The 20176-nt window shown below is 44.3% G+C and overlaps 1 protein-coding gene across 3 annotated transcripts in view; it reads right to left on the bottom strand.

Annotated features, from left to right (window-relative positions):
* BCKDHB (branched chain keto acid dehydrogenase E1 subunit beta) overlaps nucleotides 1–20176 on the bottom strand; it is a 273945-nt gene that overhangs the window by 213798 nt on the left and 39971 nt on the right. For all 3 annotated transcript variants that reach the window (XM_045010402.1, XM_045010401.1, XR_006578168.1), the window contains exons 4-5: nucleotides 6435–6568; nucleotides 5531–5686 (exon numbers count right to left, since the gene is read on the bottom strand). In XM_045010402.1, the coding sequence (XP_044866337.1) occupies nucleotides 5531–5686; nucleotides 6435–6568 (290 nt within the window). The remainder of the gene's footprint in view (nucleotides 1–5530; nucleotides 5687–6434; nucleotides 6569–20176) is intronic.

The raw sequence follows: 20176 nt of genomic DNA, 5'->3' as shown, positions 1-20176 counted from the left end.
CCAGTTGGCACCTGTGCTATCATGGGAGCTCTCTTTTCATTTACTTGAGAGGGGAGAACCAGAAATGGTGAAAGTCCAACAACTTTTATTAGAGTAAAACTTTATTTCACTGTAAGATAAAGGAATGACATTTGCAATCAGCAAGGTGTTTTCCTCAGAGAACAGTGTTTCTAAACAAAGAGTTAACGCAATCAGAAAGTAAACAGAAAAATCCTCCAGGATGAGGTTCAACCACATCCTATAAGCTCTACCATCCTAAAGGCATTCTTCCCCTTTTTGACTCCTAACCACTCACTCTTATAGCCCTTCCTCTGAACATCCATGCAAGGGTAGCAAGAGCTGAGTAAACTTCATGTACCATATGCCTTGTCTCACACTTGAAGAAACATGGTATAGAAACCAATATCAATACTGGATAGTCTACTAACACGTATGGCTAGGATTTTTTAAATTAGGCAGGTGCAGTTACCCTACTATACATAGGTGTGCACATACCCAATGTTCGCATGCACACAAGCCATTTATTCGTATATGCACATAACCAATTAGATCCCTACAACACCAGGCTATCTGTATACACAGACAATTGATTCACAAGTTCATTCTGGTATCTGGATGCATACATTAGATATGTGCAACTGCGGTTCTGCAACTCATGTATCTAACCTTGAAGATCTGTCCCTCAAGCAATTACAGCAATATAGTGCTATGTTGAAATGGAAAGACCTTTGATAACCAAATCTAGACTGACAGAAAAAGAAATGAAAAGGGAAAAGAAATGAAGGAGGAAGGGAGAGGAAGAAAATTACACTAAGATTATAACATTCGAATATTCACTTCTGATTGCTGACTCTTTCAGCTGGAAGTATGGAGGCTGTGACACGTTTAATTTGCACTGGTTTGGGAAGTAAAATTCTGTCCAATGCAGTGAATCAAGGATCTCAGAGTTTATCCAGACTAGAGATTTAGACACAGTTGCATAATCTAGTAACTTTAACTACAACAAATTTAAATATTTCCATGTGATAATTGATCCATTACTCAATATTGGTAATTAACTTGTGTTTCCACAATGTCAGGATGACTTGTTCTTTCAGGCAAGCTCTAGGGAACCATTTGAGTTTGGGTTAGAAAGCACTTCCCAGTACAGATGTGGGTATAAGGAAATACATCTGATTTCAGTACAAAAATGTCTCAAAGGACCTTTGTCCAGAAGGCGTCATTAACATATGACATCCGAACAAATGTACCAAGAGTCCTAGTTTCACAAAAGGCTTCAGATTCTGAATACAAATGTGACAGAGCCACTTTTAAAAAAAATGAATGCCAGATACAATGTGTTTTTTTCCTACCTATTTATCATAGATACATATAAAAGCACCTACCACTTTGCTATTTAAGCACCCATAGCAGTTAGCAGATACGAATCTGAATAGATATGTCAGAGTCTCACATTAACTAGTATTATCTCATGCTAATGTTATGCCTCACATGAAGCATATGCCTATATATGCAGCGATACCCGAGCTTAGAAAACAATTCAAGGGAAAAAATGCTTTTACAATTTTTCAGAATTGAATTTTTTTTTGTTTATTCAGGACTTTTTTCCCTATCCAAATGTCATCTGTCAGAATTTCAGATCTACTCAAAATCAAGTGTTTTTAATGGACACAATAATACTAGTTATACAACAAGAAGTGCAAAACCAAGTTTCATTTCACTGAAGTTTATCCAAACCCAGAACCACCAAATACCACCTGAATCTGAATACGTTATCAAAAATAACGCCAACAAAACTCTCTCTTGAACAGGCTTAAGCAGGGATTCCCCTGCAGCTATTCCTCCAACCATCAAATGCTGTTGTGGCATGAACACCACTACTATCTCTGTTCTTCTGTTTTCAATACTCTCCCTGCTGGTGATACAAGGAAAGAGAAAACAGTGTTGCCACCTTTTACAAAAAAAAAAAAAAAAAAAAAGGACCCCCCCCCATTGTGCAGAAAAATTATGCAAGTTACTTAATAATTACTTACAAAAATATGTGAAAACAACGTTAAGGTAGAAAAATCAAACACTCCAAAGTTTGAGAATACAAGAATTATTACTACCTGTGTAACCTTAATACAGCCTCCTTGTGCACACGCATTAAGATACAGTCTTTAATTACATGATCACATACTAAAATTTAACTAAGCAAGCAATTGAAACAGGGTCTGACAGGGGGAGTATTGGGCAACCTTACAGATGGTGCTATCAGCTCTACCTATAATAATTTGCATATAATCATTAACTTAAATTTTTTTTAAAAATGTGTATGGATTTACTGCTGGTGAAATGTCTCTGAGTAACAATTTAAGACTGTTGACATCTCAAAAATACAAATTCTGTCTTAACTCTGAACTTAATGCAATTTTTTAAGCATTAACAGATGTTGTGGAGGTGTCAGAAGAGTGGGTTGACTCCTGCTCAAGGTTCTTAATTTATTATAATGTGGTAACTTTTCACTCTAAAAGTTTTTCTAGAAGACAAGAGCATTATCTGCCCCTCTCCAATGAGCTTGAAGATCTCTGATCAAGTGACTGAAATTCACATCGGCTTTTCAAGTTTACCCTGAACATTAAGCTGTTGCAAATTTTCATCTGATTGTTTTTAAATTAATGATATAAAAAGTAACAATTTAAAATAAATTCAATTTGTCTTTAAGGGAATTTGCCAGCAGAACATCTGAAACTAACACAAATAATGTGTTCTGATAAGTTTATGGTGGTACAGTGTTTCCTATTTAAAGTGCAGTAACCATTTAAACACAGTTCTAAAATGCAGTAGGAGCCACGCTGCATATGTTTTTGCTGCTATTCAAGAAGGGCAGGTTGCCAGTTCATACAGGGGAAAAAAACAAAGAAAACATGCTATAACTATATTAGGGAATCTTGTTTTAACTCTCGTAGATACTCTGAATAAATACAAGGATCCCTATAATTATTACACTGTCCCATTGTTAATTTTCTGTCTACAATGGGAAGAAAAAAAGACATGGAACTCAGTAGAACCACAGTTCACAGTTTTGTTTAAACATGATCACTTCTGTTCTGTACAGAGAACCTTGAGCCACTATGGAAAGTCAGGGTATGCTACTGGGTCATTTACTTTAAGGGTGTTCTTTTGCATGGTAAGTGGGCAAGTATTACTCTGCTTTGCAAAAGGTATTAAATGTTTCACTCCCTAATGTGAAGAAAATCTGTAGGTTAACTAGATATAATACCACAATTTTCAGACACTGCCCTTTGGCTCTTTCACAGGTTTTTAAAATCTTTCTTGAGAGGACTCTTTTTTGGAAAAGCATGATGATACAAGGAAATAATGTTGACTACACACACATCACCCATTCCTTCTCCACAGCCATTCTCAAGAAAGGTTTTTTTAAAAGTGTATAGACAAGGTGAGCAAGGAGATATCTTTTATTGAGTCAGTCACCTATAGTTAGCTGCCATTTTTTTATTTTCTGCACATGCACTATTTCAGTTGGCACCATGTCTTTTACATTCTGGAAGAATTCTTTTCCTTTATTTTTTTTCCTTTCAAGGAAAGTGGGGGGATATCATTTCCTTTCCTTTAGATCAACCTAAATAATCTATCATTCCTATGCACCCTGTTCTCCAAATCAGATATTCTTAAGAAGGGACTCTCAATAATCTTTAGAAAAGTCTCAACATTTTGAATGCTATCTTGTGCTTTAATAAATGGATACTGGTAAAAGATAAATGGGGAAAAAAACATGTGGCCATATAACAGGAATCAGTCTGGTATGAGTTTTTTTCAATGACAAAAAGCAGCAGTTTGAAAGTAATATCACTGAAAATGCCAGGTTGCTTAAACTACTGATCCGTCAAAACAGAAAGATGCTTGCAGGTTGAGAGACATATTAATTCCCTAAAGCCAGCCCAATCTTCAAGTGTCCATCTTGGATGGCAGCAACATCATATCTTGAGTTGGACAACTTGCTGATTTTCTTCCCCTTACTTCCTAAGGTGTCCATGTTCTCCCTATCGGAAGTTAAAATACTGTATTCATTTTCAGCACTGCATTCTTTTTGGAATAGTTATCTTAACCTGATGCTTGTATTGCAGTTAGTCTTTTGTTCAGTGTGACGATACTGTTAATTCCCCAGATCTGTGCTAACAGAGAAATTTCTCTCACCAACATATGCAATGCTTCATTCACCCTAGCAACAAAACAAAACAAAATCAATACCCAGCTCCTTGTCTCAGTCATGAAATAATAAGACTCTAGCGGTCATAAAGCATACATTCCCAATGAAAACTGCTGTAGGGACAGTTCTATATGCTCCTGTTTTGAAGAGCTTTTGTGTTAAATATGGACCAGAGACATTACTTCTTGACGTCTCTGAGACACTTCTGGGATATCATAATGAAATCCAATATACAAAAATAAAATGCATTCCCACCCTGAACCAGCTGTATCTAATAAAAATAAGAATTTTTTTTTTTTTGGTGAAGGGAACAAGGCATGGGGAAAGGTTCCCAGCAAGAAATACTATACCTAATCTGATGCTCATGAGATATAAAAACATGTTGGGATTATCTCTGTACACTAGAGAAAACAAGGAACAGCTGTGATTTTTTTTTAAATGACATACAAACACTGCTTTTGCTTCAGAAGTCTTCCAATTAATCAAGTGATGAAACACTTCCTCTGTGCTAAGGGCTGGAGGCTGTGTAACCCAAGGGTATGAATCCATAGGTAAAAATTAACCTGAGAGAAATGGAGTTAGAAATGGTGATATCCTAGCACAGCAATATTTATTTGAGTTAGCCCACATTACAATGTTCATGAAAATATACACCTAGTCAGATTTCCTCTCTCTTCCACCTCGCACATGTGAATATCACATCACACATTTGGGAAGGGAAGAGAAAGGAAACACACACGACTTAAAAATTATTTACTTTGCTGTTTCTTCTCTAAAAATATTGCAACCTAAACCTTATGATAATTAACTATTGTAGTTAAGGACATACAGATGCATAAAACTGGGAAATTATAAAAGAGTTCCCAAATCTACTATACACTGGCCATAGTGCAGATATTGGTATGTTAAATGTATGCCTTCAGAGTGATATGGTACATTAATACAAGATGCCACATATGCTTCCTGCGGACAAGTTACGATCACCTGAATGCTGTGCATTCTCAACAGTAACATTGAACTTAATGTAGTCTTCAATTAATACACATCTATGTTCACCAGATATTTTGTGTGTGCGCTTTTCCTATGTGCTAATTAGTTTATAATTCAGTTTATGATTCAGAAAATTTAAAAAACCTTAACTGCCTTTGTTTTCCTTGTCCCCATCCTCACTTGCTCCCAGACACACAGGTAGGTTCAAAGGATTAAATTCACCCAAAAAGAGTCTCTCTGAACCCTGTTTAGTCTCCTTTCCACAGACAGTATTTACTCTCACTCATATAGTGAATTGTAAATAAAGATTAAACATGAAGATTACTGTACCTTTATTCCTGGACAATGAGCAAAAAAAGCTTCTGGACTTTGAGAATGATATAGCGCACCATGACCTACGCAACCCCATGGTGCTCTTATCGTGAGACTTCCACAATTAAAAAGATCTCCAGAGCGATACCGATATTTTGCCGCTTCATTAACAATCTGAAAAAAGAGAATCATAATTTTAATTTCATACACATTAGTAATATTCATTCCACTAACACGAGCCAGGTATACTTATACTGCTATACAAGCTGGGAATACAATCCAAATATTCCTGTTTCCACTACCATGTCTTTTGTACTGGACCATGCTGTGTCTAAACTCTGGATGCCTTGCCCTGCCTGCAAGCTAAGTTCAACTTTTAGCCTGGATCTGTATGTTTCTGATTAAAAGTACATACAAACATTAGTAAGGCTGCGAGTTTGTCACAGAGGTTGCAGAACTCACAGATTTCGTGACTTTCCACGACCTCCGTGAAATTCCACAACTGCAGCAGCCAGTGTGCCTGACGCCAGAGCCAGCCGCACCAGCCACTGCTGGAGCCGCCCCAGCCACGCCTGGTCCCCTGAGTAGCGGCAGCCCCAAGGGGCTGGGGGGGAGAACAGAGCAGCACTGGCCCCAGGGCAGCTAAGATTTAGTCATGGGTATTTTTAGTAAAAGTCACAGACAGGTCACAGGCTTTGAATTTTTGTTTATTGCCCATGACCTGTCCATAACTTTTACTAAAAATACCCATGCTTAATCTTAGCCTTAAACATTAAACATACTCATCACTGTGGACATATTTGCAAAAATCATAACATAAAACTTGGTTCAGCTGATTATATTTTAATCCACAAGAAAAGCCATTCTCAACAGACAATTTGTTTCCCTTTACTTCCCTAAACAACCTGTGATAGGTACTAACCTGATCAAATGCTGGAAAAATGTAGTCTGCAAATTGAATTTCTGCAATGGCTGTAGCTCCAGCAACTGCAACTCCAATACCGAATCCAACAATTCCTTGCTCACACAAAGGGGTATTGAAAACTCTGTCTTTACCTATAAAAGAAAGAGCTCCTTTAATACTTCCAACTGTAAAAAGAAAACTATTCACCTTTTGTCCCCAGACGTATACAATTTACAATATGCCTAATAGATTGACAAGTACATGGCTCTGTGGATGGCTTGCATACACCTATAATAAGGGTTTACAACACATTTACAAACATTAGTTAAGCCTCACAAATACACCTGTAATGAAGGGAAGTATTATTACCCCCATTCTAGAAAAGAGTTAAAGCCACTTGCCGAAGTTCACACAGTAAAAGAGCTAAGCACATAAATCAGAACTAATTTCCAAGCCCATGCTCTAACTGCATGAGCACACCCACTCACATGTTGAACTCCTGCCTTTGAGACAGGTCAAACTACGAAAAGGAGAGACCATAGTCTAATTCCTGGCGGACCAATTAATAGAAACCAAACTCCTAGAATATAAAATTCAAAGCACTGAGTGGAGAACAGGTGCAATGACCAAGTGGTGGTATCGTGCACTGACATGCTGGGCGGAAATAGGCTTTTTATACACTGCATCAAGTTCAAGCTACTTCAGAGCTATGACCCTTCCTAATTTGCCACCCTCATCCTCTACTGCATTCCCCCCACCCAATGATGTAAAACTTGACCACTTCTCCCATAACCATCATCTTTACACGTTCCTGCAAACTGCCTTCATGAACAAAACTACCTCCCTAAACTGATGTAGAAGGCCACTACCCCCTCCTCCTTCAAATCCCTCTTCAATACCCACCATAAAAATTTATATATATATATAGATATATAGATATATATAAAAGTCATCTAGTAAAAGAGAGCATAACAGGGTAGCTAGATTCTTATGATGATCCACCCTGTTAGCAGCAGTTACAATTCTGCAGGCTGGCTAATTTTACAGATACCGTTTTTATTAAAGATTTTAACTAAGAAATAAGTTTCATAATCAACACACAAGCCCCAAAAGGTTCCTCCCATCTGCCCATGCAGATCGCCTTGGTTTTCTGACATCCTGTACCAGATCAAGAAAGAGGGGCAGAAACTTGAGTGCCAGGGGTGGAAAACAAAGACTGATACAGACAGGCTGAAACATAATGAATTCCTCAAAAGCTAACACCAAGAGAACCTTCTAATCAGCCTCCACTGAAGCTGCCAAATCCCTCCCCAAAGAGCTCTTCCAGGTAGTAAATTACTTAATCAATCCTGAGTGCCTTCAGCCTTCAACAGAACCAAGCAGCAAGCACTGTGATGAATTATCCCTCTATTGTACCAAAATGCTCATGCACATATAAGAAGCCTTTTCAAACAGCCTGGGTCTGCCACACCTATAACACCAACCAAAATCCCCCTGCATTCCTGGAGTTAGTACATTCATTCAAAAAATTAAGTGCCACCATAAAGGAGTTTCAACCCAATATTGGGTGCTGACTCATGCCCTTCCTAGTGCCAACTCCTGACTGAAACAGCCAACGCATCATTCAGAGAAAGAATCTTCCCTTCCTCCTTCAAACATGCAACAGCCTGACCAACACTGAAGAAAACCATCCTGGATACTCTGGTTTTAACCAGTTACCACCCACTGTCAAACCTCCCATTCCTGAGCAAACTAATAGAGAAGCTAGTTAAAGGGCAAATATAAGCTCATCTAGACCCATCAAAATCTGCATTCAAGCCAAGACATGAAGTTGGAACTGCTTTTAATTGCACTGATGGATGATCTCTTCTTGTTAATGGAAATTCTACTGGACCCCCTGGATCCCTCTGCAGCATTCAGTACTGTTGACTGCTGTCTCATGTGAGAGATGTGGCATGGGTACAGATAAACACACTAAAGAGGTCTGAGTCCATTCTGGAGGATACACCCAACCAATAGTGATCACTACCACTTGACCACTCACTAATGGTTCCACAAAGATCAATTCCCTCTGTCCTTTGCAACATCTACATGCAACCACCAGGTGAACTGATTAGATAACATGGATTCAAGTGCCAGCAGTATGCAGATGACATGCAGCTCTACCTATCCCTCACCACATATGACCACACCTCTACCACCAAGATGGCCCAGTAACCGAATGAGATCATTTCATGGATGAAGAACAGTTGGCTGAAACTGAACCCGAGCAAAACAGAAGATGCTGGGAGGCAGAGGAAAGCATTTTGAATATTCCACAGAGCAGACCCCTTTGGTTGAAGGTACACACCCACAATTGGTAAAGTCATTCTGTAGTTTCGGAACACTCCTCAATTCCTCCTGATGCCACGCTCTGACACAATAGCATATGCAAGTAATGCTTTCTCTCCTCTCAGAGGGGCTAGATGATTCCATCCCATCCTGACAGATGATAGCCTGGCCTCCATTAGTCTATGTCACCTCTTGGCTAGACTACAGCAATATAATATATCTGGGAATTTTCTTACTGCTGAAGGCATCATACCAACTAGTAGTATATAATGCTTCAGTGGTCTTCATAGAAGCATAGAATATCAGGGTTGGAAGGGACCTCAGGAGGTCATCTAGTCCAACCCCCTGCTCAAAGCAGGACCAATTCCCAACTAAATCATCCCAGCCAGGGCTTTGTCAAGCCTGACCTTAAAAACCTCTAAGGAAGGAGATTCCACCACCTCCCTAGGTAACCCATTCCAGTACTTCATCACTCTCTGAGTGAAAAAGTTTTTCCTAATATCCAACCTAAACCTCCCCCACTGCAACTTGAGACCATTACTCCTTGTTCTGTCATCAGGTACCACTGAGAACAGTCTAGATCAGGGGTGGGCAAACTTTTTGGGGCGAGGGCCACATCTGGGTGAGGAAATTGTATGCAGGGCCGGGGCAGGGCGGGTGGAGTGCAGGATGTGGAGGAAGGGGCTCAGGACAAGGGATTGGGGCAGAGAAGAGGTGCAGAGTGTAAGAGGGGGCTCAGGGAAGGGGGTTGGGGTACAGGAGGGGTACGGAGTGCAGGATGGGGCTCAGGGCAGGGAGTTGGGGTGCACGGGGTGCAGGGTGCAGCAGGGAGCTCAGGGCAGGAGGTTGGAATGCACAGGAGTGCAGAAAGGGGCTCAGGGCAGGGAGTTGGGTGCAGGAGGGGTGCGAGGTACAGGCAGAGGGCTTAGGGCAGGAAGTTGGGGGCGGGGGGCAGGAGGGGTTTGAGCTCCAGCCCGGTGCCGCTTACCTAAAGTGGCTCCGGGGTGGCAGTGGCGCACACCAGGGCCAGGGCAGGCTCCCTGCATGCCTGCCCTGTCCCCACGCCACTCCAGGAAGTGCTGCGGCCCCTGGGGGGGGGGGGCAGAGGGCTCTGCGTGCGCACATGGAGCCCTTTGCCTCCCGGCCCGGGGGCTGCTTCTGAGAGCAGCGCCGGGCCCGCAGCACCACCAGGGGTAATCCCGCGGGCCGGATCCAAAACCCTGAAGGGCCGGATCCAGCCCACGGGCCATAGTTTGCCCATCCCTGGTCTAGATCCATCCTTCGAAGAAACACAGGCTACCGTGAGCACATCAAACCTGTTCTCCGCTCTCTATGCTGTCTTCCCATAGAATTTCAAATCAAGTTCAAAGTCTCAATCCTTATCTTTAAAGAGTTCCATGCTCTGGGCCTGGAATATCTAAAAGACCACCTAAAGCTCCAGGATGAAGACTGTGGTAGACAATTCCACTCCTCTGGCATAATGGAACTCTCTACAATAAGAGTAATTTCTATTGCATATATGAGCTTTACTTTCTCGGTGGCCAGCATGAACTCCACCAAAAAACTTAGGACCATCACATACCTCACCACCTCCCCTTCTAAGTGCAATTCACATTCGTTGACCTTAGCTTCTCTAAAATAAATACATACCAACATGCTCATTAAAAAAAAATACCACTACCAAAACTAGATACTCCACTTCAACCCTTGGGGAAAAAGATGAAAGAATGAATAATACATGACAGATATTAGTCGTATTGCTTAATGCACAATGGATGGCACTCAGACACTACAGTGATGAACACAGTATAAGAGCCAGTATAGAATAAATAATTCAATAGTCAATTATTACTATATCAGACTGAAATTTGTTAGAAATCCCAGGAACATCAGTTTCAGCAGACAAGTCTATTTAACGTATATAGAGGCACTTCTACAGAACTTGCCACTGTATCTGTCAAAAAAAAAAATAAGTGTCAAGGTTAGAAAATGTCCATATTTGCTGAATTTTCCCCCCAAATATGTAAATAAGAGCACAATCAGTTAGTTAAACATACATTTTAGTATGCAGTACATTTGCTAATCATCCATCTTCCTGTTACCAAAAAGACTGAAATCATTACTTTGTGGGATACAATTCTCAGCAAGGATCTGAAAAAGTTAGTGACCCAGCTCAAGAAGAGTTATAGACATAAATTTCTGGACATGCCTCATAACCACCTCTCAGATATCATCACCCCTTACTTAGCCTTCCAAAATGATTCAATATTATGTCATGAGACCAAAGGCAAAGTGCTGGTAAATATGATGACGATATTATCATTCCCTTTACCACTATGCCCCCTTCAGTCTTAATGCATTGAGATTATACAATATTTCAGCTATGAGGGAAAAAAGGTCTAAACTCATCTAATTTCTTTAATGAGATGTAAGGAAAACACTACCAAAAATAGCATTTTAAACAAGATATATACCTAGAGTTTGATATTATTTTCTTACTTTTTGCAATTTACAGCTTGATCCTAAGAGGCCCTGAACACCCACAGTCTCCACTGTAATGAATGGGAGTCAATTAGGCACCATACCTCAAGATCAAGCACAACACTGAACATGTTGCTGGTGTTAAACAAAGATGAAACGTATACAGAATTATGCCCACTAGGAATGATTAAGACACACTAGTCCTTTAACACAGGTAACTGCCATCAGATGAGAGACACAAGGTGGGTAAGGTAATATCTTTTATTGAGCCAACTTCTGTTGGTGAGACAAGCTTCTGAGTTTACACAGAGCTCTTCTTCAGGTCTGGGAAACTTACTCACAGCTAAATAAGAGGTAGATCAGATTCTTTAGCATAAACAGTTAACATATTTCAAGGGGCCATTCAAGGAGAAGTGGCCTGTTAATACCCCTCCAGTCACAGGGGGGAAAGGAAAGGGCAGGGAAGTCAGCTCAGGGGGAGGGGTTGGCAGGGTCTGGTATCACTTTGAGAAGGTAGGTCCTTGTCTGTGGGGAACTTGCTTCTGATCGTGAACTTGGAGAGATTGGGGGGTTGTTTGAGGGCCAGAAGTGGGGTTTCAGAAAAGATTCCTTTCAGGGTGGGGTCCCCATCAAGTATGGGTTCTAGTTGTTTGAGGATATACCTTAAGTGTTCCAGCATGGGATGGTAGGAAACATCTAGGGATGTGCGGTCAGAGAGGGGTTTATTTCTGTATTGAAGGGGTATTTGAATCGTGGAATGGGCCACACAATCTACTTCTTAGGTACAGTGTCCTTGTTTGGTGAAGGTGATTTTAAGTGTGTTAAGGTGTATATCCTGGACTTTCTCCTTGGAGCATATTCTGTGGTATCTGCGTGCCTGGCCATAAATAACCAATTTCCTAGTGTGTCTGGGGTGGTTACCGGACCCATCAAGATAGGTGTGATGATCCATGGATTTCTTGCATATATTTGTCTGCAGGGTTTCATTGCTGAAGCTGATTGGGGAAGTTGAGGCTGGTGTGAGAGGGTTCCAAGGAGAGTTTAATGGATTGAGGTGTTTGTTGAAGTTGTGGTGGAAATCTGAGGAAGTTTTAAGTCGTCTGTCCAGAAGATGAAAATATTGGCATCTCTCAGGTATATCATTGATTTTGTGGTGCATTCGTCCAGAAATTCTTCTTCAATGTGGCCCATGAAGAGGTTGGCATATTGGGGAGCCATCCTAGTGCCCATGGCTGTTTCCGTGGTTTGGACAAAGTGTTTGGTATTGAATTTAAAATTGTTATGGGTGAGAATGAAATGGATGAGTTTGGTGATGTGTTTGGGGTGGGTATCTGAGGGTTGTCCATTGTCTTGTAAGTATTTGAAGCAGGCGGAGCTGCCGTCATTGTGAGGGATGATGCTATATAGGGTAGTGATGGCCATGATGGTGAGGATGGTTTTCTGAGGGAGATCGTTAATGTTGTAGAATAAGTTGAGTGTGTCCTGGAGGAAGCTGGCCTATTGTACGGTGAGTGGTTTTAGGATGGTTTCTAGGAGTCCAAATATTCCTTCAGTAAGAATGCTATGGCCAGATATGATGGGTCTGCCTGGGCTCCCGTTTGTGCATCTTGGAAAGCATGCAGAAGTCCCTGGGGTGGTGTGACATATCCAGAGTACAATCTAGACTGATTAACAGCTGTGTCACCTTAGCCTTCTTACCTGGGTCCTCTTTACACTGCTTTGCTGCTGTAACTACCAATCCTGGTCTCCTCTCACACAGCCTCCAGCATGTAATTCACTCCCAGATATATTGTGTGAATGCTGCAGTCAGCCACTCTTGAATTACACACAGGGTAACAACAGCACATTCCAAGTCCCAGATTTTTCCCCAGAAATGTGTGTCTTGAACTGCCCTGCCTTCTTCTGGACAATACAAGCTCATATAAAGTCCACCATTTAATTAATAGAAATGATATGAACAAATCCTGTTATGCCAAATGGATTTTCCCAAACTCTTCAATTCAAATAAACTTGTTTTATCTAAACCAGTGTATTATCTACAAAGGGAGATTTTAAGTGAACACAAGTAATAAGACATAAAAGCCAGAATTGGTTACAAGAAAAATAGAAGTAAAACACAACTAATGCCTAACTTAAACTAGGATAAATTCAAAACAAAGTCTCGCTCACCACATGTTTCAGCAGTTGTACTGGCTGAACATCTATAAGTCAGGATCCCTCCCCCCTAGTCCAACGTTGCTTCCTTTGTTCTTCAGATGTCATGAATGCTGTGGGCAGAGAGAAAGAGAAATATCATTTGTGGCACACACACCCCTTTTTATAGCCCTCTCCCTCCTTTGAGAAGCTTCTCCAGCTGGGATCAGGGTGCTAGGCACTGTCCCTGGAAAGGAACTCTATGCTGTTTGTTTGCTAAGATGTAGATTTTCGCCCATGACCCAAGTGGCTATTCATTGGCTGAAAAAGGTACATCATCTGCTATTTGATCTTGTTTACACCTGGCTGAGACATCAGCTTGCCCTTCATCTTGGAGGAAGAAACAGTTACCTTTTCCGTAACTGGTGTTCTTTGAGAAGTGTTGCTCATGTCCATTCCATATTAGGTGTGTGTGCTCGCCACATGCACCGGTCCCGAAAGTTCTTCCCTCAGTAGTATCCATAGGGGACCAGCTCTGGTGCCCCCTGGAGTGGCGCCTGCATGGCACGGTATAAGGGGCACCACCAGCTCCTCTCACCCTCTGTTCCTTTTTGCCGGAAACTCCGACAGTAGGGAAGGAGGGCGGGTTATGGAATGGACATGAGCAACATATCTTGAAGAACACCAGTTACGGAAAAGATAACTGCCTTTTCTTCTTCGAGTGCTTCCTCATGTTCATTCCATATTAGGTAACTCCAAAGCAGTACCCCTGGAGGTGGGTAGGAGTTCACGGACGTGTTGATTGTAACACAGCTCTGCCAAATCCAGCGTCAACTCTGGCCTGCTGAGCGATGGCATAATGCGCCGTGAACACGTGGACAGAGGACCACGTTGCAGCTCTACAGATAGGGATGTGCGCTAGGAAGGCCGCTGAAGATGCCTGTGCTCTCGTCAAGTGGACTCTGACAATCAGTGGCTTGTAACAGATCCTTATGCATGAGGTGATCCAATTGGATATCTTCTGTGAGGATGCTGGAAGGCCCTTCATCCTATCTGCTGTAGCGATGAAGAGTTGGAGTTCGACAGAAAGGTTTGGTACTTCTAAATAAAAAGCCAAGGCCCTTCGGACGTCCAGCACGTGAAAATGCCTCTCTCCACTGGTCTTGTGTGGTTTTGAGCAGAACACTGGAAGGAAGATGTCCTGGCTCATATGGAAGGTGGATACCACCTTCGGCAGGAAACCCGGATGGAGCCGCAGCAGATCCTTGTCTTTGTAGGAGACAGTATATGGCGATTCAGAGATCAAGGCTTTAATTTCAGAGACCTGTCTTGCCAATGTCACCGCCACCAGGAAAGCAACCTTCCATGACAGGTGAGAAAAGGAGCAGGAACCCAGGGAGTGGGCCTGTGAGCCTAGAGAGGACCAAGCTAAAATCCCACTGCAGAACAGGAGTCCATACCTGCGGGAAGAGTCTCTTGAGCCCTCTCAAGAAGCTGACCGTCATGTCATGAGAAAACACAGTCTATCCTTGGATCGGTGGGTGAAAAGCAGAAATGGCCACGAGATGCACTCTAATGGAAGTGTGTGCCAGGCCCTGGTTCCTCAAACGGAGCAGGTACTCCAGGGCAGCTTATATGGAGGAACGCAAGAGAAAGATGCCACGCTTGGACGTCTGCTGGACTCCGTCCGAACAGGTCTGTTCCTCTGGGTTCAGTCACACAGCATCCACGCTGAAAGGTGGAGGGACTCTAGGTTGGAGTGTAGGAGCCATGTGTGGTCCTGTGACAGTACATCCATGCAGTTGGGCAGGGGCCAGGGAGGGGCCACTGAAAAGCTCATGAGTAAGCCGAACCAATGCTGGCGAGGCCACGGCGGGGCGATCATGACAACTTGCTCTTTATCTCTCTTGATCTTTGCCAGGACCCTCCCTGACCACGAAAGGAGAAAGGCATCGGAGAGGGAGCCCTTGCTCAGACCTTGCTGAGAGCAAAACCGGTGGCATTTCCTGCTCTGTTCGGTAGCAAACAAGTCCACTTGGGGAGTTCCCCATCTTTGGAAGATCATGCAGGCTACCTCTAGATGGAGTGACCATTTGTGGTGAGAGGAGAAGTCCATGATGAGCTGGTCCACCAGCATATTCTTGACACCGAGAAGGTGACAAGCTTCCGGATGGATTTCGTGGCTGATGCAGAAGTCCCTTAGACAGAGTGCCTCTTGAAAGAGAGCCGATGAGCACATTCCCCCTTGTCTCTTGATGTAGAATGTCAAAGCTGTGTTGTCTGTCAGGACTCATACCATCTTGCCCGACAGGTGGGGCAGGAAAACACTGCACGCCAGCCGGACTGCTTGGAGCTCTTTGACGTTTATGTGCAACTTCGCCTTCTCTGGGGACCACATTCCCTGTTCTTGAGGTTGCCAAGGTGCGCACCCCAACTGATGTCTAAGGCGTCCGACACCAACTCGATGGAGTGAGAGTGGTTGTCGAACGGAACCCCCTCCAGGACTGTCCTGCAGTTGGTCCACCATTGCAACGAGGTTAGTATCGCCGAGGAATGGTAATGATCTTTTCCATGGGGTCCCAGGACTGGGAATAGACTGTTCCCAGCCATTGTTGCAAGGGCCGCATCCAGAGCCTGGCATGGTGGACCACGTAAGTGCACGCTGCCATGTGACCCAGCTTGCGCAGACAGACCCTGGCTGTGGTCAAAGGGAACGTGGAGACTTCCATGATGAAGTTCATCAACGCGTGGAACCTGTCCAGCAGCAGGAAAGCCCCGCTGCAGGTCAAGTCGAGGACTGCTTCGATGAACCCTATCCTCTGCACCAGCACTAATGTTGACTTTTTGTTGTTCACTGGTAGGCCTAGAGAGCAGCATGTGGCTTGAAGTAGGGCAACATCCCTTTGAACTTGAGACCTGGAGCTGCCTTGGACGAGCCAGTCGTCGAGGTACGGGTAGATCTAGATACCCCAGTGCTCGAGGTAAGCCACTACCACCACCATGTACTTGGTAAACACTCTCAGTGCTGTCACCAGGCCGAACAGGACGACCACAAACTGGTAGTGGTGGGGCCCCACCGTAAGCTGGAGGAAGCGTCTGTGTCTTTGAAAGATCACTATGTGGAAGTATGCATCCTTCAGGTCGAGGAAAGCATACCAGATCCAGGGAGGGAATAGAAGCCAGGGAAACCATGCTCAACTTTAACTTCTTTAGGTATTCGTTGAGGTCTTGCAGATCCAGGATGGGCCGTAGACCGCCCTTGGCCTTTGGGATTAAAAAGTATAGGGAATAGAACCCCTTGTTCCTGTACTTGAGAGGAACTTCCTCCACTGCACGCAGCTGTAGCAATCCCTTTACCTCCTGCACAAGGAGACTCTTGTGAGAGGGATCCCTGAAGAGGGATGGGGAAGGTGGGTGGGAAGAAGGGGTAGAAAGGAACTGTAGGGTATAACCCTGCTCCACTGTACTGAGAACCCATTGGTCATAGCGGTCCAAGCATGGAGGAAAAGGGAAAGGTGGTTGGAGAACACTGGGACAGATGGATCTGGGAAACAGTGTGGTAGGTCACCCTCGGGCACACCCTCAAAATGACCGTTTGGCCCCTTGCTTGGCACGGGTCAAGCCTGACTGTGGAGAGGGTGGACACGGGTGGCTGCAGACCTTGGCTTGTTTGTTGGGCTGGTCCTGCCAAGGCAGACTCCCCTGGCCCTGCGGCTGCTGAAGTTTGAACTGCTTACACGCCGGGGCTGGGACGTAAAGACCCAGGTACTGGGGCTTGTCCTGCGGTCAGGAAGCCTCACTCCATGCCAAAGGTATGAATGGAGCAGTTGGTACCAGGCAACCACGACTGGGTGGAGCGGTGGCTCTTGTCCGACTGGTGCCGGTCACTGAGTCCCGAAGCCGACCTGTCTGAGCAAGCAAGATGGGCGTCTTGAATGAGAACTCTGGGACCGACGGCACTCGGTGGATCTGCACTGGAGACCCAGCAATCCACGCCTCACGCTACTAGAACAGGATGAACGGGACTGGGAGCTAATACGGGCCAGTTGCTGGGAGGATCTTCCCAAGTAGGGTGACCTACTGTTAGGAGATGGGCAATGAAGGCCCGGTCTGATCCTCAATCGGTTCTGTGACCAGTACCAGGTCTTTGAAGACAGTCAGGGCCAGCCCAGAAGTTCTTGCCTGGTGGCGCGTGCCTCAGAGGGTCTGCACCAATCTTCTCGTGAGGTACACCTTGAGTCCCTCGATCGGTGCTCTCTGTGCGGTGACCAAAGAGGGCTCCGCTAGCCTGCCTCGCTAGTCCTGAGGCATGACACCTTCGGACGGGCAAGCAATGGCAGGATGTCCCTCTTGATGGGGAATGGTGCTGCTGAGGCGGGGGGTGGACACAGGTCCCAGCACGGGTTTTCCCCAAGACTGGGGTACTGCTGGAGCAGGTGGTGGGCGGCACCGGGGACATCAGGATCATCTGAGCTGCTTGAAGAGCTCTGGACATAAACGGCACCTGAAGCTGGCCAGGGCCTGCGCTGCTATCCGGAGTCGCAGGCGAAGTGTGGGATGGGTTGCACCACTTAACTTGAGATGGGGCCTGACTTCCCAAGGGGGTGGGGGTTGCGCTGCCAGGCACAAGTCGAAGCTCACCCCCAGACCTCTTCTTTGCCTTACGGGAGGTAGGAGATCTTCCCCTCACAATCTTTTTCAGCTGTATAAGTAGGGGCATTGCCAGCAGACTGAGGGATGTGATCATTCCCCTCTATTCGGCATTGGTGAGGCCTCATCTGGAGTACTGTGTCTAGTTTTGGGCCCCACACTACAAGAAGGATGTGAAAAAATTCGAAAAAGAGTCCAGCAGAGGGCAACAAAAATGATTAGGGGGCTGAAGCACATGACTTATGAGGAGAGGCTGAGGGAACTGGGATTGTTTAGTCTCCAGAAGAGAAGAATGAGGGGGGATTTGATAGCTGCTTTCAACTACCCGAAAGGGGGTTCCAAAGAGGATGGATCTAGACTGTTCTCAGTGGTAGAAGATGACAGAACAAGGAGTAATGGTTTCAAGTTGCAGTGAGGGAGGTTTAAGTTGGATATTAAGAAAACCTTTTTCACTAGGAGGGTGGGGAAGCACTGGAATGGGTTACCTAGGGAGGTGGTGGAATCTCCTTCCTTAGAGGTTTTTAAGGTCAGGCTTGATGAAGCCATGGCTGGGATGATTTAGTTGGAGATTGGATTGCAAGGGATTGCTTTGAGCAGGGGGTTGGACTAGATGACCTCCTGAGGTCCCTTCCAACCCTGATATTCTATTATTCTAGACCAGCGCCGTGGAGGGGACCAGTGTGCCGTCTAATAGACGGCGCCAGCAGAGCACTCTTCATGGAGGCCATGGTGCTCGATGCAGAGTCAGACCGGTGCTCCAAATCCATTTGGTGAGTGCCAAATCCATTAGGAGCACTTTCAAATGGATATCATACTCCATCCTAGGTTTAAAAGACTTGCAGATATAGCACTTGTTACTTATGTGCTCCTCGGCTAAGCACCTTAGGCAGCTAGTATGTGGATCGCTGATGGGCATAGGTTGTTTTCAGTGATCGCAGGGCTTAAAGCCTAGGGACCGGGGCATGCCCCACCCCCTGGCTGAGTCCCGTTTGGGACAAACTAAGTGTTTGAGAACTACTAGTAAGGGTAACTAGGAAACTACTAACTATATACAACTATATTATAGGTTGTTAAAGTTCGCAAGAACAGGGAACAGAACAGCACTAGCCGAAGCAGCAGAAGTTTTATACAGGATAAAACGGATTTGTTTGGGGTTTGGACGCCATTGGGAGCTGGATATCCAAATGCTGGAGACAGGAGCACTTCTTAAGCTGTTTTCAGTTAAGCCTGCAGCTTGTGCAGGACGTGATTCAAACTTGCTTGTCTGCTGCAAACACAGATCGTGTCTGGCTCAAACAAGGCAAGTTACTGAAGTCTCAAGCTGGCAGGGAAAACGGGCTCAGAGGTAGTCTAGGCACATCACGTGGCAGTCCAAAGGGGTTTCTGTGACCAAACCCGTCACACCCTGGGCCCTACACATGCGGTGTACCTCATCCAGTGCACTAAATGCCCCAACAACTACTATGTGCGAGAAACCATAGAGCCACATGAACTTATGCAGGAAAATGATAAAACACAAACACCGTCACCTGTGGGTGAACACTTCACAAAGTGATCACTTTATCTGACCTAGCAGTTCTAATCCTCAAAGGAAACCTGCACAACACTTTCAGAAGACAATTCTGAGAACTTAAATTCATAACTTTGCTAGAAACTAAAAATCATTGACTGAACAGAGACACTGGATTTATGGCTTATTACAACAATCTATCCCCTACTAACAACCCCTTCCAGCTGCCTTTTCCCTTTCCTTCTCTTCCCCTTTCTGATTGAAGGGTTATTAATGAGCCACTTCACCTTGAAAGGTCCCTGAAACGTATGTTAACTACTTATGCTAAGGAATCTGAGGCACCTTTTATTTAGCTGTGACACTCCAAGGGCAAATCTACACTTAAAAAGCTGCATTGGCGCAGATGCACCAATGCAGATGCACCACTGTAGCGCTTTAATGAAGACGCTCTACGCCGACAGGAGAGAGCTCTTCCCTCAGTGTAGCTAATCCACTTCCCTGAGAGGCGGTAGCTACATCGGCAGGAGAAGCTCTCTTGCTGACATAGCGCTCTCTACACAGGAGTTTAGGTCAGTACAACTACATCACTATAGGGTGTGGATTTTTCACACCCCTGAGCGATGCCGTTAACCAAATATAGATCAGTAGTGTAGAC

The sequence above is a fragment of the Mauremys mutica genome, chromosome 3 (genome assembly GCF_020497125.1).
Source record: "Mauremys mutica isolate MM-2020 ecotype Southern chromosome 3, ASM2049712v1, whole genome shotgun sequence".
Lineage (NCBI taxonomy): Eukaryota > Metazoa > Chordata > Testudines > Geoemydidae > Mauremys > Mauremys mutica.
The sequence above is the reverse complement of the archived record's forward strand: the minus strand, read 5'-3'. Positions and strand labels throughout refer to the sequence as shown.